The sequence below is a fragment of the Cheilinus undulatus genome, linkage group 6 (assembly GCF_018320785.1).
Source record: "Cheilinus undulatus linkage group 6, ASM1832078v1, whole genome shotgun sequence".
Taxonomy (NCBI): Eukaryota; Metazoa; Chordata; class Actinopteri; order Labriformes; family Labridae; genus Cheilinus; species Cheilinus undulatus.
In genome coordinates, this window is record NC_054870.1 from 49,721,523 (window position 1) to 49,749,181 (window position 27,659).

At 39.9% G+C, this 27,659-nt stretch overlaps 1 protein-coding gene across 1 annotated transcript; it reads right to left on the reverse strand.

The window, feature by feature from the left end:
- Positions 1-298: 298 nt before the first annotated feature.
- On the reverse strand, positions 299-24,177 carry btbd3b (BTB (POZ) domain containing 3b). The gene is made up of 4 exons (XM_041790007.1): positions 23,450-24,177; positions 17,126-17,216; positions 8,014-8,132; positions 299-1,800 (listed from the first exon to the last, which is right to left on the reverse strand). Exons 1-4 carry the CDS (start codon positions 23,758-23,760, stop codon positions 768-770), a joined length of 1,554 nt encoding a protein of 517 aa, XP_041645941.1. The 5' UTR covers positions 23,761-24,177; the 3' UTR covers positions 299-767.
- Between the last annotated feature and the right edge of the window lie 3,482 nt (positions 24,178-27,659).

Consider the following 27,659-nt stretch of genomic DNA (forward strand, 5'->3'; position numbering starts at 1 on the left):
TATCGTTATTCAGGAAAGTTTTCCCTCATGGAGACCCCAAAAACAGACCATGATTCACATTCTGGTGCGTCTTATACCCCAGATTCTCTGGTACTTTATAAAAACTCTTCCTAGCATACAGCTGATGAGTGAATGACAGCAGATGGAGCACAGAGATTTCTCCTGATACACTATGCTGCAGAGAGAAATGTATTTAAGATTGTAAACCTTTGCAGAAAAAGAAACTTTGCAACATTTCTGTATGTCTGCATTGAGAAAAACTGAAACTACCTCAAATTTGCTCACTCATTTGCTCATCTTTAGTCAGGAAAGGGTGAAATGCTTTAATGGTGCAGACTGAGTGTTGACATGAAATGCTTATTTTGGATACACGATGTGAAGTATTGCTGCTATATATGTGCATTCTATGCAAGCATAGAAATAATAAACATATCGTAGCATATTAATCATAGAAGATATTTCCGTGGTCGACTTTGACCACATCATATACATTTGTCAGGATTTACATATTTCCATATTTACATGCACGTCTAGTGCGAGATATTTTCATTCTTGAGGACTCAGTCCAATATCTTGAAACATTTGTATGGGATCCTACTCAAGTGGACCAATTTCTGAAATCAAAACCACAAAAGACCTCTTCACAGGTCCAATTATTTTTTTACAGTGACAAAAATAAATAAAAGAAAGTGACACTATGCACAAAGTGATCATTTTCTATTTTCCATAAGTGCACTGAAATCAGTCTAGTTTCCACACAGGAGCTGTCAGGCGTAGAAGATGAGCTCAGGAATCTGTCCGCCCTGCACCCCCGTGCCATTCGTGCTATCAGAAGAACACTGAAACTGAAAGGTCACTTTCCCACACTGCACCTCTGTCATCCCCTCCTGTCCAAAGTAGCTTAGCTCGTTCCCGTCCAGCACCACACTGGCTGTGTAGAAGGTGTCCGGCTCGATCTGCACCGGATACTCGAACCAAACTGGGAAGGTGTTACTGGAACCATCAGAGAAGTATTTACTGAGGTTTTGTCCCAGCAGAACTCCCTGACGTTTCAGCTCAATCTTTGCGCTGTACTCTGCTGAGCCACAGCTCGATCCGTACAGCCCAAAGCCGGCGATGAAAACCCTCTTATCCACCGCAAACTGAATACTGTCACAGCGGCCCCTGTAACGCCACTGATTGCTCCGGTAGGCACAGGACTGGAATCTGTGGCAGCGCTGGGGTGTCAGGCCTTTCCTGGGCTGGCTGACAAACTGCAGCTCTGGCTTCTTGGCGGCCGTGTACCACAGGAAGATGTCATTGGTCTCGGTAAGCGTCAGCACACCCGACTGTGCCGCTCCGTTTGCAAAATCATCCAGAGCCATTGTCGGGATACGAATCAGATACATGGCCTGGCCCAGAACCTTCCTCTTGTTATCAGAGGACGAGGTGAGCTCCTGTCTCTGGCACTCAGCCTCGGCCCAGCTGAGCGCCGCCTCAAACACCACTATCTCTTTAGCATTGAGTGTCTCCCGCTGCAGGATACTCTCCAGGGTCTGAGAGTCGATGTCGCAGAAGCCCTCGGAGCGTAACGCCAGCTCGGCCTGGGCATCAATCACCTCCCAGCAGCGCTGCGTCAGCTCGGGCTCCTCAAACAGACAGCTCTGGGAGAGCAGCACACAGGCGTTTTTGGCACTCAGGCTCGTCTCCAGGAAGTTGACGCAGGCTCGTGCCAGGTGAGGGACGATGTACTTCTTGGCAGCATAAAGAGTGGCTAACACTGTGTCAGCACTCAGGTCAATCTCATCACAGTAAATGTACCTGTAGACAAAAAGGATAATAATGCTGTTAAATAAAGGCCAGACAGCTTTATGAATGTGAAAAATGTTTCTTTTTGGTAGAATTTGTAGGATTTTGGATGTCATTGAAGACTTGTCAGCAAATTAATTGCATAATTTCTTCACTAGAAAACCAGACAAACAGGGCAGTTATTTGCACTGTTTACACATTTAGTAAATTTTGCTGGATTTAACAATGCTGCTGGTCCAGGAGAGCTGTATCTAATCTCAAACTGTTTAAGTTTTCTATCTAAAGTGAAATCACAGGCTAATGATGTTTATAGGATATTATGATACTTCCCAGGGCTCACTTAACCACTTCTTCACTCTCCTCATCATTATGATGTAGCTGACACACACCTGCCTCTCAGAAAGCTGCAGCAGCATCAGACTTTCTACTGCATGGACTGCAGTCTTTATAACAGTGTTACTCAACCCTGCTCAACCAAAGAGCCAAACTGTTAAAAAATACCTTTGCAAGAGCCACAATCTAAGTGGTGAAAATAGGTTAAAGTGGCAATTACAATGAGTTGAAGTTGTGAAATCGTCAAAAAGCAGAAAAGAAGTGGCAAAAAAAGTTGGAAAAATAAAGAAAAAAGTGGCAAAAACTGATTAAAAATAAGTTACAGGTGGCAAAAATTGTCAAAAAAACAGTAAAATGTGGCAAAAAATGAATAACTAAAATGGGAAAAAGTGTCATTCAATGGAAAAAGGCAGTTTAAATGTGCAAGAATGGGTAAACGAAGCAAGATAAATGAGGCAAAAACTGGTGGAAAAAAAGAGTAACAGTTGGCAAAATGGGCCAAAAATGGTAAAAATGTGGCAAAAATTAGTGAAAAGAGACTAAAAAGGATTAAAGTGGCAAAAATGGGAAAGAGAAATTTTCATTCAATGCAAAAAGGCTGCTTAAGTGAGAAGGGGCAAAACATGGCGAAAAAGTGGAAAAAAAGGCAAATAGCAAAAGAAGTGACAAAAAAAGTGCAAAAAAAAATGCAAAGGGGCAAAAGAAGTGGCAAACTTGGGCTTAAAAAGCTGTAAAAATAGATAAAAAGTGGCAAATAAGGAGGTAAATTGCAAATAATGGAACCATACAAACAAAAAATAAAGGTTGAAAATTTAAGCCAATTGTACAAGAGTGGGAAACAAACTGATTAATGTAACTTGCAATCGATAATTTCTGAGGTTAAAGTTCCCCTTTTTAAGGATTCTGGGGGAATAATATTTCAAATTAAGACATAAAAGAGCCACAAATCATCACAAAAGAGCCACACGTTGAGTATCACTGCCTTACAAGTTTTGCGTATCTTGACCGGCAGTTTTTGTTTTTATTTGACATTTATTTCCCTGTCCAATCTATCGGTTTCACGCTTAAGTGAAAACTCATTTTCTCCAGACACTTTAGTTTCACTTTGTAAGCTGGAGCAGAGAGGGGAGGGGCTAAATTGACTTTTAGGAGACGTGATTGGGCCAGTAAACTGTCATTATAAAGAAAACAACCAATGGGCCGCTGCCCCTGCTCTATGGGCTGTTAGCAAAAAATGAAAATAAATAGATCACACCGGCCCTAAAGTACATCAGTCTACTGAGAAAATGCCCAGTATGCCAGACAAGGTTGTTATAATTAACTAAAACAAACTAAAACTAAACTTCAAAAATCCTTTTAGTTAACTGAAAATAAATAAAAACTAAGCTTTACAAAAAAACGAAAACTAACTAAAACTGTATAGTGCGCTTACAAAACAAACTAAAATGACACAAAAATGGAGACAAAATATCCTTAGTTTTAGTCTTTGACACAATCAGACTGACTGGCACCGACACACAAGTCTGGGGAGGGTAAAATTGCCTGATTTAATTGGTTAAGACTTCACATAGTGGTAGTTTTATGTCTGGAGTTGTATTCAAACATCATCATTAAGTAAATAAAATGATAAGTGAAGAGTAGCCTGTTTGAATATGTTTTTAAAAATGTATGACTCAGCCTGGACATCTACCCATAAAAAACTAAAACTAACACTAAAACTAATAAACACTAAACTAAAACTAAGCATTTTTGCAGTAAAAAAAAAACCCTAAACTAAACTAACAAACCAGCAGTCAAAACTAATACAAACTTAACTGAAATCGAACGCAGAAAGTGAAAACAAAATACAAATAGAAACTAATGAAAAATCCCAAACTATTAAAACCTTGATGCCAGATTGCCAGTCCAGCCCTGTGCTGGTCCCTGACTTTTCCTGTATCTTAATCAGGTCTGAGCACTGAGTGGTGCCCTGATAGGGATTTTTTTTATTATTTACCCTCATCAGATGAATTTTGAGGTGCATGCATTCTTGCTCAAATTTGGGTATTTGGGTCTCCAACATGCCCACTCAGAAGTGTCTCAACAGCACATCCTAACCATTTTCAAAGTCAAATCCTCCTCTCTTGACTTTGTCCTAGATTTTAGAAATTTTGTGCAGATGCAGCTTGCTGAGATCTACAAAAGCTTCCTGGGCCAACACTAGCTGCAACAGGAAATCCACCATGTTGAATAACCTAGTAAAACTTGAGCCATCCCCAGGGGCCATATGTGAATGATCTCATTTTGAAAAAAAATATTTTGACTAATTGCACACTAGGCAAAGAAAATGTGATACATTCGATGGATATCTCAGTGTTAACTTTAACTCCATTCTGAGTTAAATGGCCTTCATTGTTGGTGTTACATTGTTGTTGATACATTCAACTCTGTAGGGAATCAGTTCATCTAAGCTCTACCTACTGGCCTTCCAAATCTTTATATGTAGGCAAAATTTGCTCTCAGAGTTTTTAGATGTATTTTAAATGTTTTGTATTGTGTTCATATGTGTTAAGATGAGGTCTGATGAAAAATAACCGTTGCTGGGATTCCTTTAGTCATGTTTCTGTTGGATTGTTGTAGTGTTTTAAGTTTTTACATTTTTGCACCATGAGTGAAACTGTTAACTGAGTTAGTCACTTCCTGCCTGAGGAGCACAAGTATGCCTAATGTAAAGGAGATCGTTCTCTGCAGAAACAAGTACTCTGTAACAAAGTGCATGACCCAGACCCTTAACTATGCATATGACTTGTGCAATCACACTGATTACCGTTAAACAAGGAAATGCAAGTAGTCAAAGTAAATGTGAGTTTACAGACTAAAAAGCACAACCATAAAATTAAATTGATTTGAATTAACTGATTTAAGATCAATATTCATATTTCACTGAGTGTAGACATAATATGCAGCACCAGATTGACTGGCTGGCCATATGTCAACATTACCACCACATTGCCAGAGGCAGGTCTGCTATGTTAAGCAATACAGGTAGATGATCAATACGTGAGTTTTAGGACTAAAAAGCACAGATGATCACATTAGACTGATTTAATTAATCGTTTTATACTCCACAGTTAAGAACCAATTGTAAAACACAAAAGCTAGTTATGGTGTCGTAGGCTTAGACTTCCTTTTCTTCTTCATCTTCCTTTTTCCTCTTATCCCTTTCTTCATCTTCCTCTCCCTTTTCCTCTTTTTCTTCTTATTATAACTGCTTTAATTATCTCATATCTTAAAATGCATTTAAAAACAAACAGCTCAAACTGCATTTCTATTATTACCTTTATACCTGTATATGTTATACAACTTTCTCCCCACTGCTATTATTTTTGCCAATGCTATAGCATTACAGAGATCATTGCTTCATCTTTTAACCCTTTACCTACTGAACCGGCGCCGGTGCTGTGTTTTATGTGTCCGGAGTATTATCACCGTAACTCTGTCAAAGTTTGTCCGATCAGAAAAATTCCAACGGTATTGGAAAGCTGAGAATTGTGGGCATGCACACATATATGGTTGATTTCAGTACTGGCAACCATAAGACATGGGAGTTCATAGCAAAACACCATAGCAAAAAAACAGAAGTATCGCGAGACCGCTACACGGATTCTCAACACTGTATTTCCTCGAAAGTTTGTTAATCTAAAAAAATTCCAAAGCTGACTGAGAGCTGAGAATCTGTGCTTTCCGGCAATATATGATGTGTGGTATATATATTACGGTAATGTCGAACAGCACCGCAAAAAACAGCAACTTTGGCAGAAGATGAGTGAGAAAGGAGAGTGAAGGAAGAGAGTAAAAGGAGAGCGAGCGAGAGTGGTGTTTTGTTTTCATAAACTAGCGTTAGATCGTGGCATTTGTGTTTGTCTGTCAAGTGCAATAACAATATGTGGTGCTTTAATGCGGACTCTTTCATTTTCAGTGAGCTCGCCACGTTTTACCATTTTGAACAGGAATGAGGGATTTCAAACTGAATTCACCCAAATTTGTGCCGGCTCACTGGGCTTCTCTGAGAAGTCAGAAATTAATCAAGCATAACATTCAACCAATAAAACTCATTTTCTGTTCAGGAATGCAAGTAAATAACTATAATTTGACATATTATTAAAGAAATATTAATGTGCTTTACTATTTTTTCAGTTTTTCTTAATAATAATTATTATATTTTAGCATTGAAAATATCAATTGGGTTAAAGAGCTTTTTCATATTGGTGCATTAACCATTGCAGAAACATAAAAAATGATTTTGGTATTTACCAATGCTGTTACTTTAGGGCAGCTGCGGCATAAACCTTACTTTGTTTAGGGTTAGGGTGGTCTAATAAATTTGTTAAGCACTGTGCATAGTTATCTTTTGCACTGTGTTTTGCACACCCAGAGTCCTAGACTCAAAAACAGACTGGTGATTGTTCTGAACATGTATAGGTTCACATTTCAAATGTCAAATCAAAACTTCATGAGCAATAACAAAATTTCTTCTCATAAAAGCCATGAAAAACAAATCCGGTTTTGTGTTTTTCTTCTTTTAAATTGCTGACAATTCCATATAATGTGCAATAACCATTAACCAGATGTTGAACAGTCAAGTTCAAGTACTCCTGGGAAAAGGGACCAAAGCGCTCAGACTTAGGGCATTTCCTGACTATTTTACAGCCATAATAACAAAATATGTCCAAATAGCCATTTTTAGACTGAGTAGATAAAGGGTTAACTTCATACATCTATAATCATTACTAAAACAGTTTCATTAAATCCAAGAGTAATACCACTTCACTGCTATTATAAATTAACACTACTTTAATATAATATTTATGATGAACACTGGTCTATTATAATAGGCCAAACCCGAGAGTGTGGAAATATATATATATATATATGTAAAGAATATATATATATATAGCTCATGGATCTCAAATTGATTTATTGAAATCCATTTAATGTAATCGTTGTGCTTTTTAGTCCAAAAACTCAAGTATTCTTTGTCTATTTGTATCTCCTTATGTGGCGGACCTGCCTTCATTAATATGTCGGTGACCTACAAACAACAAAGAAGACCAGCTTTCAGTATGAGAAGAGGAGGTTTGGTAGCAGCTGTCTGACTTTTGGTATAAAGTTAAGGTCCATTGTCTGCAACCAGGCCCCTCTCACATTTTTTCTTTCATTTTTTTTCAAAATGGATACCCAACACGACTGCGTCTCTGTTTGTACTGGGTATCTACCATCAGAGATAACATTTTGTTGTCTGTCAGTCAAAATGACCTCCGACAGTCTTTCTAGTGTGTTCTAGATGCTATCCCGACCTTCCAGATGTTAAACAACAAAACAAGATTTTTAAAGTCCCTGAAAAAGCTAAATCAGACATGTCTCTAAATACACACAGATATGTTGGAATAAAGTTGCTGCCTTCTTTAAATTTTCCTCCTATGAAGTCTTGAAAGACTTTCGACTAGTCATGGAGGAGCTGCATACAGCTGAATCTGGTTCTGCTCTCTAGTTCTCATGGAAGAACACAGAAAACACAATTGGAAGTGATAGAGGATCAGCAGACGGAGGTAAATAAAAATATGGAGCTATTCAGCAGTAAAGGCAGAAAACAAAATGACACAAATGAAATGGAAATAGACAGATATAGATTTTATCTCTGCTAGAGAAAGAAACATTTGGCTTTTCATTTATCTGTCAGGCTAAGTGATGAACAGATGCAATAGACCCGTTTTATTGGGTAGCGCTTTCTCTGCCATCACTCTGACATCATGGTATTGTGCGTAAAGATGACATTATTTCTTTTAGAACAATTCGATCACAGAGCAGAGCCAGTGAGAGGAGAGAGGAGTGAAGACAGAGCGGAGTTCTTACTTCAGCATTGCCAGAAAAGCTGCCGGTTCCACGTCTGGTATATGGATTTCATCCTTGTTCTCGGCCAGTTCGCCATAAAACATGGCATGAAACACCGAGCTGCCGACAGCCAGAACATACTGCAGAGAGAGGAGAGAAAAAGGAGTGAGAGAGAGGAATGAGCAGAGCAAACACGCTGCAGTTCTCCTGTAAATTAAGTAAAAGGATGCCATGGTCAATACTTGTGCTGCCAGTCAAGGCTGGATGGACATCAGCTGGGGAATCATGGGAAAGATCAGAGTTTGACGTGTTAAACCATGGAAAAAATCAAGCATTTAGCGCTAGTTCAGGCAGGCCACAGAGTCAAACACTGTTAATAACACTCATGCTGCCACATTTACCCTGCTCTTGCCTGGCTATTCTCTGCTGCTCCCTCTGGAAGCTGCTCTTGCGACCCTCCTCCACCCTAGCTCCTCCTTGATTCTGCAATAATGCAGTTTAATCATATGACTAAGTTTGACCACAACTTCCTCCCGTAGTCCTCCTGTGCAGATGTTTACATCCGTAGGGTGAAAAGGTCAAAGGCAGGACAAACACAGCCAGCCGTGATGACTTAGGACAAGACCAGGGTCTGCTTCACGGCTAATTTCAATTTAGAGAGCTGCCTAATAGAAGTCTGGATGAAACTAAAGTTGTGTGTACATACTGCAGTGATGAACTGGGCAAAACACGTCATTGCTAATGTTAGCAGAGATGCTAACAACAACGAGAAATCAGGCTATGATAGCAAATGTTGCTAATGTTAGCAAAGATGCTTACAACAACATGGGCTCAAGCTATGATTGCTAATGTTGCTAATTTCAGCAAAGTTGCTAACAACAACATGAAATCTAGTGATAGCTAATGTTGCTAATGTTAGCAAAGATGCTAACAACAACACGAAATCAAGCTATGATAGCTAATGTTGCTAACGTTAGCAAATATGCTTACAACAACACAGGATCAAGCTATGATAGCTAATGTTGCTAACGTTAGCAAAGATGCTAACAACAACATGGGCTCAAGCTATGATTGCTAATGTTGCTAATTTCAGCAAAGTTGCTTACAACAACATGAAATCTAGTGATAGCTAATGTTGCTAATGTTAGCAAAGATGCTAACAACAACACGAAATCAAGCTATGATAGCTAATGTTGCTAACATTAGCAAATATGCTTACAACAACACAGGATCAAGCTATGATAGCTAATGTTGCTAATGTTAGCAGAGATGCTAACAACAACATGGGATCAAGCCATGATAGCTAATGCTGCTAATGTTAGCAAAGATGCTAACACCAACATGGGATCAAGCCATGATAACTAATGCTGCTAATGTTAGCAAAGATGCTTACAACAACATGGGATTAAGCCATTGCTAATGTTAGCAAAGATGCTAACACCAACATGGGATCAAGCTATGATAGCTTATGTTGCAAATGTTAGCAAGGATGCTTACAACAACACGTGATCAAGCCATTGTTAATGTTAGTAACGATGCTAACAACAACACGGAGTCAAACCATGATTGCTAATGTTAGCAAAGATGCTAACAACAACACGGAGTCAAACCATGATTGCTAATGTTAGCAAAGATGCTAACACCAACACAGGATCCAGCTATGATAAAGTAAAGTCGTACTTCATTCATCTTAAAGGTAAATTCATAGTTTACACTGTTTAGTTGCTTTTACATGTTACACACATATACAGCGATGGCCTTGCTGCTCATTGCTAAGCGCTGCCATGAGCTGTTGGGGGGTTCAGTACCTCGCTCAATAATTAACAGCACTAATGTAAATACACTGCTGTGTTAAAAGACAGAGCTGTGATTGGCTGTGGAAGCTGGGAGGTGATAACTGAGATCAGCTGGCCATCAGCTGATCACAGCTGATTATTTGACTATACCATTCCCTTCATGAACCAACGCTGAGCTTCATTTCTGTGATTTTAATTGCTCTGGTTTTTTTTTTTTTTTTTTTTTTCCGTGTTTGTGTTTTTGTTAATTGTGCTGCAGTCTGTTTTGGCCAGTACACTCTTGTGAATGAGATTCTTAATCTCAATTAGGTTTTCCTGTTGAAATCACAATAATAGAAAATACAGCAAAAACAGTGGCTCTCTCAGCCCCAGACACTAGTGTACTAACAAAAGGAGACGGGATTGGTGGGTAGAGCCATTCATTCCAACCTATCAGTGTATTTTTAAGGAAGATCTGCCAATAATGATTGTTTTAGAACATTTGGGGCATCTCTGGAAACAACAAGGCATGCAACAAAAGATATTTAATTGGGGAACATGTGTGCTCAGTAGCTGCTAGTCTTTGTATAAAGAACACATTTGTGGTGGTGAATCTTGAACGACGCCCCACTTCTAACCTGTACAGTTCCTCACATAATGAGCTCTGTTCCCCCAGAGGACAGGGAGGCAGATTTATAATGAACAAGATTTCATCTGATAAAATAAATCAACAAAAAAAGGAAATCATAGTAACACAACTGAACAGAGTGTAGCATACATTTAATTTGCTGAAATTAATGACTTAGTGAACTCATGATGAAATCAGATGCAACACAATGCCTGTTTTTTTTTCCAGTAATTAGCGTGGTGTTGAAGACTGCTGTAATTAAGCGGAGGTACAGTCATGTTGTAGGTCTTTGTGCTATGCATGTGTATGTGTGCAGAACGAGAGAGTAGGAGGGTGTGTGGGAGGTTTAAATTTTCCCAAAAAGGCACACAGACTTGACAAAGTAACTTGCAATAAAGCTGCTCTAAAATAAACCGTGCAAATAAGGATTTCTGAAACAATGCCGATGTTGCTGTCATTAAAAACTCTCATTCATGTTTCATTTTTCACAGACAGCAGCTCTTTCATGAGGATTTACAGACTGGGGCATAAAATCCAGACATTAGAATAAGATTAGAGCCACCTTTTGACCCTTTATATTTTACTTGAGCTCACATTAATTACTGGAGTTAGCCGATAGCTTCGTCCTCCATCTTGCAGGGATATAACTTTGGGAATTAAATCATAATGCATATCTGACTTCCTGCCAAATGGACACAATAAAGATTGCAGCCCTGAACGTCATTATATCCCATTGGCATAATGTCTCAGCATAAAGTGCAGTCGAGTCATCCTCAATGTCCTCCCGTAACGACTTTCTATAAATGCATAAAGTGCTCTGCAGCTACCAATCATAGATAATATGTCCTGCTCCCACATAAAGAACAAAAAAAGATGACCGTGCACGGCTCGACTGACGGAGCACATGTGGAACGGACAGGAGAGCTAAATTCATGGCTGCAAAAAAATCACTAACCAGATTTAATGTGGATTTTTTTCATCGTGCTCAAGCAGAGCAGACATAATAGGGTGCTTTTAGAGGGGCGAGGCAGCTGTGAGGCTTCATCAATCATGGATGTGGAGATCTTGGAAAACACGAGGTCACAGGGTGGATGAAACAAAGAAAGTCACATCGACCTGGAGGTCAAAGTGTGACTGCAAAAAGCCTGAAAATGAGCCCAATTATAACAGTGAATGGCCAGAATATAAGAAGACCCTGATTATCAAATGACCCACGATGCAAGAGACTTCTGAAGACCAAATCTTGATTCTACAAAAAATATTATTTGAAAAAGTGGACGGTACTAACACATTGAATGAACCAGGTAGGTTGTTTTTAATATCTATTGAATAAAACCATGTTTTCTTTAACCTTTAGATAAAAATCTGCAGGAGTAGCTATCTGAATACTAATTCATGCATGTTCACTGAGTTGTGCCTTCAAACTGGGTCATGTTTACCATTTTTATTAAAGGGACCCCTTCCTATTTTCAGACAGCTCTGAGTTCAAAACATGACTGTCCCACACAACTTTCTGACTTCTGGTTGAGGGCAGCAGACACCATATTTATGCCATAGTGCCAACATGAGATGTACTTGTGCATTTCCGTGTCTGCAAATCTAAATGCAAGTCAGCAGTGCAGTCTTTATGCTAGTTGCATCGCCAGTTTCGAGCCTTATTAAGTTCCCTGCTTGTTTGTGTTCCATGCTTTCAATGGCTCTGATTTGATCAGGTTATATTGGAGTAGAAGCTGACAGATATTCAGCAGATGCTCATCATACAGCTGTTATTGCAGAGATGAAGAGGTAAGGTGGTTGAATCAGCTGAGACACAGGATGGATGATTGTTTTTTGCACTTGTTTGCCACTGGGAAGGACATTGTTGCAGAAATGCATGATGTACTTTTGATCTTCCCAGGGTCGAGAGGTAGATTTTATTTATTTATTTATTTATTAGTTTATTTGACAGGGGCCATGCAAAACAAAACTGTCAAGCCAGAGTTAGCTATAAGCTAATTTTCATCTGTGGTCCCTGGGCAGGAAGATGTAAAAGAATATAAAATACAAATGATAAAAACAAACATACTACAGACATACATTGACGTATCAGTTTGTGGTCTGCAACCATTTATGCCTGTAGACATTGCTGGAAGGAGGCTGTTGCATGATGCTACCCAGCAGACCAATCACAGGGCTTGCAGTCTTTGTTGTTTCAATGTATACTCACAGCTGCATGTAAAACTACCTACACAGGTTTCTGTGTAGGTTCAGGGCCATGTTAATCCATAAATGCACTACAGCATAGGTTTGATGCAGGATTATAAACTTACATAACTAAAATTGACATCCTCTGCAACAGAATTAACTACCAGTTAAACTACTTGCATTGATATTTTATCAATTCAGAATAGCAAGTCTAGTCAGTTGTTTGGTCTTAACTGTAAAACAGCCTTGCAGCACTTGTAGTCCCTTTAACACCAGTTATGATACTCTACAACCATCATGACCATTTCAGACTGCCTGTGGGAGCGTTGCATCTCAAGCAACTGATGCATATTTCTTTCACAAGTCAAACCAAACAGGCAACTGGTCTGCAACAGACATAAGAATCTACAGGAAAGAGTGCTCAACTATTTTTTTCAACATTATTTCTATTTGGGGGCTTAATGCCTTTATTGTGATAGGACAGTGAAAGGGAGACAGGAAGGCATGGGCGTGACAGTGATGGAAAATATGTACTAAACAACAATGGGATCAGGATGGGCTTTTGTGCGACCAGAGCATTGAAGATTCTAGACTTCACCTGCTCCATCAATTAGTCTAAACTGGCGCCTAAGCTGATCTATCTTAACTACATGCTATGTGCATTGCTCAGCCAAAATACACTGAAAAATGACCGACTGCCTTGTTTACCTTGATTTAGCACAGTGGTTCCCAAAGTAAAGTGGGCCGTGTGCTCCCCCAGGGGGGCACAGTGTCAAGGAAAAGCAACAGGCTAATGACTTTAGCACTACAGAAGAGGAGCAGTTCATTGAAGTCTAAGACATCGTCTGCATTTTAGATTGGAGGGGAAGAGGAGTTCTTGGCAGGACTCCTCCCTTTTGCAAACATCCTACTTGTGTGAGGTGATTTTTTTTCTGCTGTTGCCTCAATCAAGACAAAATCCAGATCAAAAGTGGACACTGAAAATGAGCTCAGAGTGGCAGACTCACAGCTGCACCCAAGACTAAAGAAAACCTGCAGCACAAAACACAGTAGTCACTGAAATTACTGCACATTTTTTATATTTAGGGAATATTTCTACAAAATTTCGAAGTTTTTTGTTGCAGTAAATTCTAAAAAAAAAAAAAAAGGGGGGGGGGGGTAGGGGTGAGGGACTTTTATGCAAAACTGGTACTGACAATATGTTTGCCATACATTTGCACATTTTTAATTGAAATGTGTGACTGAAATATTCTTAACTGCCAAAGAGAGGCCCAGCAGGAAAGTCTGGGCACCGATGTTTTAGCAGGTAGTATGTCAACATTGGTAGTATCAGTCACAGGCAAGACAAACCCAGAATGGTTGCACTTTCAGTTTGTTCTTTTCAAAATAAAAGCCCTGTTTGGCATTTGCGGTGGAGAAACTCAGAATATTTTTATTCTGAACATTTCCTAGTTCAGTCATACAATGTATCGAGTCACTTTTAGGGGGATTTAATCAAGGTAAAATTCATGAAGTAAGACGGGAAGCTGAGTATGACAGCTGAAATGCACAAGCTGGAGCTGGCACGCACCACAGCCATCCTGCAGGAAACACACACCCCGTCTGACACCTAAATCCTTTTAGCTTCCAGCATTTTTGTCCCTCTGCTTTCTTGTAAAGCAATTTGAATAATAATGATATTCTAGTGTATTCTGGTGTGAGGAAAAACCATTGTGGAGTGAAAAAGATAAGTCCCCCGGACAAGTTTGTTCAAATATGACCTCTAAAATATGCCTTGTTTTAAATTTGTAGGGGGCTCTATTGAGCCAATAGGCCACACCCACCAACAAACATCATATCACTTATCTCAGCATGCTATTGAGACGTTTTCTGTCAAGTTTCATTGCTGTACACAGCCATGCCTTTTAACGTAAAAATTTTGACCCTTGCATATGTGTAATGGCAACTCCTTAGGAACTGCCTGAATGAATTTCAGCATGATTTGGCCAACTATGTAGGTACAGGATGTAAAATTCATAAAGACATGACTTTCTGTTGCCAGAGGGTGGTGCAGCACATTTTTTTTTAAATTACAGATATGTCTGTGTTCAAGTCTAGACTGCTATCAGGCACATGAAATTTGTCTAAGATACAACGATGTATTCCAGAGTTATGGCTCTTCAAATATTTAGGGCAATACACAAAAAGGGTCTTATTGTGAAATTGCAATGAAGCTGGTGGACTTCCTGTTGGCATTTGGGTATGGGTCCAAGAGGCTTTTTTTTTTTTTTGGTCTGATGATAACCTATATGCACACCGAAATTCTTAAGCCTGGGTTGAACGGTGTGCTGGGGCTGATTTTTTTTTTTGTGACAACTCATGAAAAAAACATCAAAAATCAGTGGTGCAAATGTTTGACTGGCAGAAGGGGGCGCTGTGGCAAAGTAATGATAGTGATGCATGGATGTGTTCAGGAGCAGTGTTTGATTATCCATGTAAAGTTTGGTGATGAATGAAATAAACACCAAAAAGTTATAAGGCATGTTGGTGTAATTTCACATTATGTTGTGAAATCTACTCTATTTGCATAATAGTGTTTGACTGATTAAAGCACAGCCAGCAGGACTGTTTGAGAGTATTTCATGGAAAAAAAATTTAAGTTAGATTGAATCATAACCAGATATAACTATTGATCACACAGTTGTGTCTGCACAGACTGGTTGCTCTGTGTGTTGTTTTAAACCAGTGTTACTCAACCCTGCTCAACCAAAGAGCAAACCTGACATGCCAGATGGATTTGTTTCACACATCCATCTAGGAAAGCTTCAATAGGAAATGTTTGAGAAAAGGCAGAGGCTTTGAAAAAATCTCGGAGTGTGATTGGATGAACGTTCTGTCACATCTCTATGGGCCAATCAGAGCAACAAAACACGTGATGTAGCCGCTATCGAGCTGCGCATGCACAGCTACCTAAGAATACGTGAAACATGGCGACTGCAGACATGTAAGTACTCGACTTTTGTCGTTTTTGAAAAGAAGACAACTCACTGCTGTTCTTTGTTCTTCTTTTAACGAAGAAATGTCATCAAGTTCTGATAAAACTGGCGCTTTAGCAGCATCCACGCTAAGCTCTTCCGCCATAATTGCACCGGCTCCTTGTTGCTGCTGGCTCACGTCACGACTCTGCCACGCCTGAAACTACTGCCCCTCGTCACTAATTGGTCCTGTCACTTTCTACCCGGCCCAAACGGTTCAGATGGGAGCTTTGCAAGATGGATTCACCAGTGAGAAACAAGGAAATGGGCCTATCCAACTGCTTTGCAAGGTTACTAAAGAGCCAAATTGTTCAAATTGTTGAAAAATACCTTTGCAAGAGCCACAATCTAAGTGGTGAAAAAGTTGCAAAAAGTTGCTTGAAGCAGCAATAAAAAATAACTTAAAGATGGCGAAAATGGTCAAAAAGCAGCAAAAATAGGTGAAAAGGGGCAAAAAAGTGGAAAAATGGTCAGAAAGTAGCAAAAGTGGGTGAGAAGTGACAGAAAATGAGTTACAGGTGGCAAAAAATGGTCTAAAGTGGGCAAAACGTTGCAAAAATAAGGAGTGAAAAGTGACTAAAATAGGAAAAAAGCAGCCAAGAGTGGCAAAAATGGGCAAGAAAATAGGAAACAACTGGTATGCAATGGCAAAAGGTTGCTTAAATGGACAAAAAGTGGCAAAGAATTGTGAAAACGGACAAAAATTGGAAAAAAAAAAAACGGCAAAAAGAAGAGGCAAAAATTTGGGAGAAAGGAAAAAAGTGGTATTTACTGGCAAAGGTAGCTTATTTGGATGAAAAGTGGGATAAGAGTGGCAAAAATTGGGAAAAAGTGTCAAAAAGAAGTTGCAAAATGGCCCAAAAATATAGGAAAAAAGGGGTTTTCTGGGGGAATAATATTTAAAATTAAGACATAAAAGAGCCACATGTTGAGTATCACTGTTTTAAACATATTGGCATTGCAATTTCACAACCCCCCATATAATTTTGCAGGTGTTTTTTTGCAGTAAAATCCCGTCTTATATGCAGATCTATACGGTAATCACATCCTTTTATTGTGGATTCATGCTTCTGCCTTTCTAAAATGAAAAAGCTAATTGAGTAAATGAGCTCCAAAGTGTTGAAAGGATGTGAGAAGGCGAGCTGAAAGCACCTCTCCCTGTCTCATCATTGTGCCCGTGCTGCTGGAGGTGTTTGATTAAAAGTTGAGTGATTGCAGAGCTGTCTGCGAACCGACGCCGAGACAAAGACGATTCTTTCTCTGAGATGACTGCTGAGGAGGATATCCCTTCACTCCTCCTTCACTGACTCTGCCTCCATCCTTCAGCCTCATTTACATAAATAATTGAAGACTGTCTCGAAAAGACACATGGTGCGGAAGTGAGAGCAGAGCACAAAGGATTTCAGCTGCCGATGAGGACGATTATTTAGACTGATATGATACCAACAGCACACAGCCAGGACTGACTCTGTGCGTGTTTGTTCATTTCCTCCCTCGCTGTGGTGTTTTTAGGAGCTGGATAAAAGTCTTACTCTGTGTCCTGGCAGTCGCTGCGTCCTTCCGGGCTGACCCACCACAAAGTGAACATCTGCCATCAGCTCATTGTTGAACATCACCGAATTTCTGCAAGAAAAGACAAAAAACAAGAGAAACTGAATGTTGTATATCCAAGGTTGCACATTTATCACAGAATATAGATCAATGCAAACATATTCAAAGGCCATCAGGGTGAGATTACTGAAGATTATGGTGCATTATAGAACTTTTTATGCCTTTTATGTGAGGAAATCCTTGCTTTTTGGTAAGTTTCATTCATAATTGTTTATTTTATGTAGCCCTTAAAAAAGGCTGAGTGTAGAGATTATAGAAAGCAGAGGTTCTGATCTGGTGGGTCAGGTGTACGGAAGCCTCTTATGGACATATATCTATATCTGTAACTATGTCCCTGCAGAGACAATCGCCAAGCTGGAGGAACTATGTTTTTGTCTTTTCCATCTATCAGCCAAGGCCATCTTTATTTCATAGATTTTCCTTAAACTTTGCATGAATATTCACCCTGACCCAGGGACGAACTGTTAACATTCTGGAGGTTACAGGTCAAAGGTTGAGGTCACAATGCCTCATGTTCATCTGTTACTGTACTGGCCATTCTTGAAAATATGAAATCTTTTGATAGCTTTGAGGGATTTTCTTCAACTCTGAGCAAATGTTCTCTAAGGCCAGCTACACTGGATGATCTTAAAAGCCCTCTGAGGTCTCAGGGTATTTCCTCGACTTTTGCATTATTTTCTAATTCACCTTTTTAAGGTACTTGCAAATAACACAATACCCGAGTGTTTAATATCAAAATGTTCAGTGCAGTCTCAGCTTAATGGATACTGAAGACCAGTTGGTCCTAGAGTACTGTGTAAAGAGTTATCTCAGCCCAAATGCTAAATTTTGAAATCCAATCTTTGAACATTTTTGATTCTCTTGTGAAAACACTCCTTCAACCAAGTGGTTGAATTGCTTTGTTGCTTGAAATAGGTTTACCAAAGTCATAATTTCATAAAAGTAGTGGACCATAGGGCCGAAAGGTCACACAGGGGTTAGCGCTGTTGCCTCACAGCAAGAAAGTTCCTGGTTTACTTCCTGATCAGGGCCTTTCTATGCGGAGTTTGCATGTTCTCCCCGTGCATGCACGGGTTCTCGCCAGGTACTCCGGCTTCCTCCCACCACCACAGACATGTTTGTTAGGGTTAACTGATCACACTAAACTGGCCGTAGGTGTGAATGTGAGCGTGCTGGTTGTCTGTCTCCATATGTCAGCCCTACGATTGACTGGTGACCAGTCCAGGGTGTACCCTGTCTCTTGCCCAATGACAGCTGGGATAGGCTCCAGCCCCCCACAACCCCGAACAGGATAAGCAGTATAGAAAAAGATGGATGGATAGTGAAACATATAAATAACATGTCCAAAATATATATTTTTTTCATTTTGTTCTTTTAACATAAATGTCAGATTAGAAATACACTAGACACTCGAAATTTTAACCCCAAGATCAGGGAGGCTCTACACAGTAGGGCAGAGTAAAATTATAGATTGACACCACATAGTTGGAAATTATGTAGAGAAATATTTGTTTGCAACGAGCTTTGACTTTAGAACATTCCCCTCGATCTTCTGATTAGGGATGGGGATAACAATTTTTTTATTACTTTTAAAGAAAGAATAAAATATTGGACTATCAAACTTTTAAAAGGTACACATTTCAGGCAAATAAAAGTGTGTATCCAGTCCATTAAGAAATTTGTTTAGAGAAATTTTGAAGTTGACTTGAGGGCCACATTGAGTGAGCAGGACAGCCAGGTTAATATGCAATGCAAGTGGAGCTGCTGAGATCTGTTACTCATGTCTGATTGGTCCCCAAAGTCACATGGTACAGCAGGAAAGACGTCTGATCAGCCTCCAACGTCACGTGACACAGAAAGGCAGTAAAGGCAACACAGTTTTGAGGAGAGAGAAACAGGCTGGGGAGAAGCGGTGGCAAGGTGTATTTTGAGGTAATCTGATGGCCATCTGATTCCAATTAAGGCCTCCCACAGCCAATCACAGCTCTATCTCTCAACACAGTGGTCCATTTATATAACGTACTTCTCACCAATCCCTCCTTGCTTGCATTAATGCTGATGCACCACACTGCTGCTGCTGGCAAAGCTTAACCTCCTCCACCCCAGCGTTCTCCTTTATAGCATAAAGCTTGTTTTCTCCAGATCTTGTCTTATTTTTCTCCCTATTTTGGTAAAACAAAGCTGCCATTTCAAAAACAATACAGTAGCTTTTCCAAATATCTATAAAACAACCAAAATCCACATATTATGAGAATTTGAGAAAGATTAAATCCATGTATCCACTTTGTGCTGCCTTTCAAAACATGTTTCTTCTCCATCATTAGTTTTCACTCAGGAAGGCATGGTGCATCCTGAGGCTAGACAGGTGAGAACAACATGTACAGAGTGTCTGAATTTCTCCAGGAAAGCTTGGAAATACCTCATTGATTGTCTTGAATCATTGTTCAGTTGCATTCAGAAATCCTTCAGAACACAAGACTTTTTCTCAAAGGCAACAGCAGCAGAACAAGACAAAAGTTACTGATGATCAGGAAACAGCACAAAACACAAGCCTGAGAAATACTTAAGAGACTAAAGGAGCACTTTTTAAGATGAATCAAACACTCAGAGTCCTATGATTTTCAACCTAAACTCTCTGTACACAGATAAAGGCAAACTAGACAATGAAGTGAAGGGAAAATCCCCACTGTGAAGCAACAATAAAGCTGCCTTCATATATTATTGAGCAGTGGAACATGTCACCGGGGTGGGTAAACAGCCCCATGATGTTCTGGAGAGACAACAAAGCCAGGTCGGAAAGCTCCCATTTAAACGTGGACAGCTGGGGTCTTTTGCTGATAGGCCAAGGTAAATATTTAGCTTTGAGTGCGGAGCAGCGCCTGCCTGTTGTGCAAATGAAACGCACCCGCTGCCTGTCCGCCCTCTGTTATGTCAGAGCGGCTGAGAGTGCGGGAGCAGGAGAGGCTGTAAACACAGATACCCCCGGCAGATCGAGGGCAGGGCGAGGGGAACACCCACTGCTGCTCCCACCCACACGCAGACACCGAACACACAAACATACCGACAAAATATGCAACAGTTATTACCTTTTATAAGTGATCTGTCAAATATAATAGGGCTGGGCAACATGAACCAAAAATCAGATCCTCATTTTTGTAGCTGAACTGATATTTTCTACAGTAATGAAATTACAAACCGTTCTTTTTCACAACACCAGAATCACAGGCTTTAAAAAAGTGGAAGTCCCAGACACCTAATATTGGGCAAATGTTCATTTTTAATTACCAAAAATATTTTTATCCTTGTTGATCTGTGCTTTTCTGTTTTTTGTCTTGTGCCTCATTCAGTCTCATGCAGCTTGGTATGCATGAACTCCCCCTTAACCTTCAGTCTGTTTTCGTAGGTACGTTGACTCGCTTTATCGCAAGTAAAGGAGGGCCAGAGCATGAGTGGTGCAAGGGCTTAGATGTAATCACTTAGATCCTTGGTTTTCAACTGATCAGTTTGGACCCAAATATGTGGCTTATATCTAAGATTTTGACAGATATGTCTCCATTTCTTTATTTCGTCACATCTTTCGTTCCATCTCTAAGCTACCTCTTTCCTCCTCAAAAACATTGGTTATGCTTGAAATGAGGGATGCCATTTAAGGAGGAATTGGGTCCTGATACTTGGCCAGTTGAGAACCACTGGCTTACCTTTTTTTCCCTGTAGCCTCCCTACTTGTAGCTAAGAAAAGCTAAGCCCCCACCTTAGGGGTCCCAGACCCCAGGTTGGGAACCACTGACTTTGATCATCCATTTTCAAGTTTATCCATCATTTGTTTGACTTTGGAGGGTCGTAAAATTTTCTAAGATGTAGAAAATTTTGCAGGCACTGTATGTAAGGCTTTGCAATACACTTGATGTTTATTGGTTCTCCCACATGTCCATCCCAGACTGCCTCAATAGAACCCCTGACTGTTTTCAAATTTAAGGCTTGGTTCTTTAAACTTGTCGTAGGTTTCTGAAATTGTTTAAGCAGACGCATCTAGGAGAGCTTTACAAAACCCAAGGACGATGTTTCAAACTCCTACAAGAAATCTGTCATCTGAGTAAATTACCCAAAAGTTGGTCATTTTTGTGTGCTCTGGTGGAGATACAGTGTTAATGTTAATACCAGGATATTAAGGAGACAGAAGTGTCTCAATACCGTCATGGACATGTGACGGTTTCAGGGCAAAGTGTAGTTTTGAGGACTACAGTTACCATTGGCCCTTGAGTACCCATCATCCTTTGCCCCAGATGTTGATCTGTCGTGTCATATCAGTTTAAGGCTGACATTGAACCCATCTGATGGCTAATTTAGAGATAGGATTTATTGGCAGTGTTAATTTTGTCAGCTATTTTTAATTTTAGTCTTTAAATGAAATTCATTTTAGTTTCACTCCCATTTTAGTCATTTCTACCCATTTTAGTTTAAGTCTAGTTTTAGTCCATAAAAGTCCTCACATCTTAGTCTTTACTTTTAGTCCAAGCATTTATTTTCTTGCCTAAATCTGGTATCAAATCATGGTAGTGTGATCTCTGCACCCTGCCAAACTTGGGGTCCATGCTTTCTACAGCTGAAAGGCAGAATAGCTACAGATGCATTGCTTTTTAACAGATTTACCCACAGTGGAGAAATATCACAGAATTTGAATGTCCGACGAAAACTAAATTACATTTTAGTCTAGTTTTAGTCATCTTGACACAAACTAAAACTAGTTTTTGTCAATTTTAGTCATCACAGTTCTGTTTTTATTGGTCTTTGTCTAGTTTTTATCATGGAGAAAAAGGCTGTTGAAGAATAATTTTAGTCATAGTTTAGTCAACACTGATTTTTGGGCACAAAATGGGACTGGTTTGAAAAAATGCGATCTGTTTTCATGGTCAAACATGAGGGAAAATGATGTCATTGTGACATAGAGCTCAGAGTTAGTTCATGCAGTAGTCATATGCCCAGCTGTGATTGGCTGATGCAAGCTGATCCCAGTTATTGTCTCTCAGCTGTATGATGTACTTCTCACTAATCTCTGCTTGCATTAATGATGATGCACTACACTGCTATTGGCAAAGCTTAACCTCCTCCACCCCAGCCTCCTCCTTTATAGCATAAAGCTTGTTGCATCCTCATATTGAAACCCATGCTACAATGAATGAATTGCTTTTGAACTCATTTTAATGTATTCAGTATGCATTTCCATAAATATGTTCCTCTGTATGGAGGTTTCTAGCCATGTGATCCCTGAAAGTCAAAGCATGCTGCTTGACTAACCCAGGGGTCTTTCTCACCGAGTAAAACTGTATATCCATTTTGCAATGAAATGTTCCTGACTGAACCTTTGAAATTAATGAATTAAACATCAGCATTTGTATCAGCCATCAGATTGTTATTTTGAACACTGGTATCAGCATCAGGCCTGATTTAAACTTGTCCATGCATCTTTGGTCTAAATTGTACAAAAGCATTGACAACATTTCTATCCATTGATGTCAAGTTTGCCAATCCTTCGCACACCAGGTGTTAATAAATCCAATCACCATTACCTTCATGATGGCTTGCATCAAACAACACTGAAATTTAATGAACTTCAGTAATATTTTAAACCAAAAAGGGGGAGCATTGTCTAAATTGCACAAATATGTTGGCAAGTAGTGGGTGGAGCTGGTTAGGAATGAGGGAAATCCTCTCTCCTGCAGGAGCTGCATTTTTGATCCTAAAAATCAATAGATGACTTAATACTGGGTGTCTAGGACTTCTACTTCTGTTCAGTGGTATCAGTATCATGTTTTGATTTTTACTAATGCTGTAAATGCTCCTAAATTAAAATGCCAGTCCCCCTAATCCTTTCAAATAGATTATCTTATAGTCGATTTGCTTTTTATTGTCCATGTTTTTACTGTACATGATCTTTTAACTGGATTTTACACCCATCAAAGACTGGATGGAATTGGAAGAGGCATTCAATGTTGTTTTGCTGCAGCATGAATATAAAGACATGGTTTTAAACTACATCTTGTTCAAAGATGTACTGATTTATCCTGAAACCCTGCCCAGCCCCGATACTTTGATCTAAGGCTGGGTCTGTTCAGAAAACCTGGTTCCTAACACAACAAAAGCTGGACTTCTGATTGACTGAACTTTTAGGAATTGGAAATCTGAGTGAAATATGAATGGAAAATGACAGTTATGGTTCCTACTATGGGCTGGTCAGTGGTGCGTACCTCTCTCGTATAGTGGAGTAGAGTCCTTGCCAGTTGCAGTTCTGTATAGTGTTGTTGTTGTTGAGGTTTTGCTGCTGGTACTGCTGCACGGTGGTGGTGGACGCCGGCTTTTTGGTGGGAAAAATGTCCGCTGCCATCTTCTTCTTCTTCTTGCTCCTCAGAGTGATTATCTCATAACAGACGGGGGGAAGCTTGGAGCTCCCGCTGGCATTCCCTTTCTTGGAGCTCTTACTTGACTTGCTTTTCACAGACTCGGGAAGCATTAAGAAGAAAGTCAGACATTTCATGTTCCTTCCCTTGGCATCGACCATGAGTGTGTTCAACTGCCGAGCAGTGGGAGTGCATGCAGAGAAGACATTCACCGGGAGCAGGGAGGTGGAGGGAGGACAGCACAGACTTGAGCTGTCGGCAGAGTGATAGTCGGAGTTCCTGTGTGAGGGTTCACCTTGCAGGATAACTCTCTTCTTTTCTCCTGTTTACTCAAAGCAGGCTCACACTGGAGACCCAAAGGCACTTTTCCTGTGTGAAGTTTGATACGCTGAAACAGAAGCTCTTCGAGTTTCCATTTTTGCCTTCCCAGTGTAGTGAGATTGAGCTCCTTATATCACTGCTTCTTCCCTCCTCTGCTCCTCTTCCTCTCTCACTTAGTGCTTTGCCGAAGGTTGGCCTGACAGCCCCAGATTTAGTACAGCTGCAGTGTTCCTCTCAAAAGCAGCGATGCTTCCTCAATCCCCTTCATTTCCCACTCCTACTCTTGCTCCAGAGCGTCTCTTTCTCTTCCAGTCTCCCTTCAGCTGTTAATCTCTCTTTTCCTCCTCCGTAGAGCAGAGTCCTCTGCAGGATGCTGGAGCCGTGGATGCTGCGCTGCTCTCCTCTCCTCTCCTCTTGTTCTGCTGACTACAGAGGTTGAATGAGAGAGCGCAGAGGAGATAGAGCCCCCCCCCTCCACCCCTCTCAGCAAAGCGCTCCGCTCTCTCTGTGCCTCAGCCAATGGCAGAACGCAGCATCCACGATTGGCTCATGCAGCCGAGTGCAGCACATACTTGAATATGCAATAGTCAACGACTCAATTAAAGTGACAGCCATGCCCCAGAAGAATGATAAATTCATGTATAGTTTGAGCTGCTGTGTTTGCTTCACCTGGAGCCACAACATTCAGTTTTTAAAGCAGTAAACAAAGACTGCATGATTTCACTCAAAAGGCCAATGCAAATTCACAGGCTCTTCTTAAGGGCAGAATTTGCTTAATGCATGCTTTCTCAGACAGTAATTCTTCCTTTTTAATGAGCAAAAGGCTGCATTTGCAATTCATCGGTTTTTGCTGCTTTGATCAGACTTCTGACCTCACAACAGATTTGACCAAAGGATGCAAAATACAAAAAGTCCACAATTTTAAACATTAAAAAAGTCGTACTGTTAACAGGGTGAGCATAAAATGAAACACAAACATCATACCCCAGTTCCAGAAAAGTTAGGACACTGTGTACAATGTAAATAAAATGATTGTCAAATCTCTTGAACCCATGTTTTATTCACAACAGAACATTTAAAGCATATCAGATGTTAAAACTGAGACATTTTCCCATTTCATGAAAAATATCTGCTCATTTTGAATTTAATGGGGAAACAAATTTCAAAAAAGTTGGGACAGGGCAACAAAAGGCTGGAAAAGTAAGTGGTGCTAATGCAAAATGGCTGGAGCAGCAACAAATTTGCAACTCATTAGATCAGTTGGAAACAGGTCAATAGCATGAGTATGAAAGGAGCATATAAGAGAGGCAGAGTCTCTCAAAGGGATTGGCAGGGGTTGAGCTAACCTTGCAAAACAGATAAATTTGCCTGTTTCCATGTTTCTCACTGGCGAATCCATCTTGCAAAGCTGCCGTCTGAACCGTTTGGGCCCGGTTAGAAAGTGACAGGACCAATCAGCGTCGAGGGGCAGTACTTTCGTGTGCAGGGGGGTCGTGACGTAAACAAGCAGCAACAAGAGGTCAGTGTGAGTTAAGACATTAGCCTGGATGCTGCTAATGCACCAGTTTTATCAGAACATGACAACATTTCTTCATTAAAAGAAGAGCAGAGAACAGCAGTGAGTTGTTATCTTTTCAAAAACTACAAAAGTCATTTACTGACATGTCTACAGTCGCCATGGTTTGTGTTATGCAGTTCTCTATGGAGTTTACTCCTCAGTAGCAGCTATGTCACGTGTTTTGTTGCTCTGATTGGCCCATAAAGATGTGACAGACAGAATATTCATCTAATCACCCTCAAAGTTTTTCTTTTCAAAGGCTCTGCCCTTTTCCAAACACTGTCAGGTTAGGGTTGAGCCTGATAAATCTGCAGAGTGTGGCTAATATTAGCAGCTAGCTCCAGCCGTTCTTCCTTTTTGCAGATTAATATCGTGCTTCCATACGTGGTCTCTCTCTTCACTTTGATTGAGTAGTTAAATGAATGTTAAATGCCTGCTATTTTAATTTTCTATTTAAAAAAAATGTGGTCCAGCAAAGAGCTGGAAAAAAACTCTGACAGGGAGGCAGCTGTCTTTAACTGAAGCTACGGTGGTTTCTAATGGTGCAAGGCTTCATTACAGGTCTAAAGAGAATTAGACCGGGATTTCAAGCCTGTGTTTATAAAGATGATAGGTAATTAGTTTAACCGATTCACAAATCTTGCACCATTTAATTTAATTTACACAAATTTAACCGTTTAACAGTTAAACCAGGTGCATCCCTAATCTACAGTCCAAAATATCATCAACACATTCTGAGAATCTGGAGAAATCTCTGTGCAAAAGGGATGAGGGCACAGGTCAATATCAAATGCTCTCCTTTTTGTGTTGTTTTAAAACCTTTATTGTGAAATGGCCATACCAGGATTTTTTTTTCTGTTGCAGTCTAATGCGTAATTTTACAGAAAAAAAAAAACAAAAAAAAACTGAGAGTGAAAAAGCAGTTATGAGCTAGACCATACTGTGAGAGGAACACACAGAGGCAGGGGCGTAGCTAAGGATTTAGGGCCCCCAGAAAGAATATTACTCAGGGCCCCCCTTAACCAGCTAGTCATTTTTACAAATTTGCATAATTTTTACAAATATCCCTGCATTTTAATGTATTTTCAACCAATAATTTCCCAGTTTATGAGCAGTATTTTTACCATGGTCAGATTCAACTTACTTGCATCATTTCACAGTGCTGGACTGAACCATTTGGACATTTTAAAGGGAGGAGCAGGGCCCCCCAGTATTGTATTTTACTCTAGTCACTTTTGATTCAATAACAATTGTGTAGATGCTTACTCAACATCCCCAATAATGACACTAATTACTAAGAATAAATAAATTAAAACACCCTTTTCATTGCAGGCTTCTCAAGGGGCCCTCCCTACTGTGGGACTGGATAATCAGTACCCTTTTCCCCGCTGTGCTACGCCCATGCACGAGGTGTTTAGAACATGTCTGGGAGTTCCTGCACAAGCATGACTTGAATTTCACAGTACAGTACTTAATGAGTCAAAAGCATGAATGGATTCATGTTGTGATCACATGATTTAGTCCAAAAGTGTCCAAACAGAAGCTTTTCCTTTACAAGCAGAATTGTTTTTTTTTTTGTTTTTTTTTTTTTTGCATATTGCTGCCTCCTTTAATTCCTCTCCACTTCAATACTCCAGATTTAAAGGAATATGCATTTTTGTTTTTGAAATACACACAACCATGAACTGCGAAGCACCCTTAATGTTTCCCGGAGCCTTTTGAAAGCCTTCTTCTTTTATCCCAGCCGAGAAGTTGTTCTTGTGTTCTTGTTAAGCCATCTCTGCAGGAGAGTACATAGAGCTATAAATGTAATGCGCTCTTTGCACAATGTATAATGCATACCGTTCCTTTGCTCTCCTTGTCTAGTTGGGCCTGAACACACTGTGTAGTCTATTTAAAGAGCTGGGAGGATGTAGCTTTTTGGTGGCGCTGGTTTAGGATGCTATGAAGTGGAGCCACATTTGAAGTCATTGAAATCTTCTCCTTTATGGCTTTTTTTTTTTTTTTTTTTTTGGTTATTTTACTTCATCTATTGTGTACTTTGTTCTGATTGTAATATTGTCTCAGTGGCTCCTTTAAGACTAATAACATAGCTCATTTAAATGTATTATTGTTATATTTGCAGGAGTGAAAATAGACTGAAAGAGAGCAGGATGAGGTGGATAAATTTAATTGAGAAAG

Bases quoted from the DNA above. Each gene is read 5' to 3' on its own strand.
- btbd3b (XM_041790007.1), bottom strand. From the start codon at position 23,760: ATGGTCGATGCCAAGGGAAGGAACATGAAATGTCTGACTTTCTTCTTA. The intron at 17,217-23,449 runs GTACGCACCACT...CTTTTCTTGCAG, and splicing joins TACTCCACTATACGAGAGAG to AAATTCGGTGATGTTCAACA. The intron at 1,801-8,013 runs GTAAGAACTCCG...TTTTGTCTACAG, and splicing joins GCTTTTCTGGCAATGCTGAA to GTACATTTACTGTGATGAGA.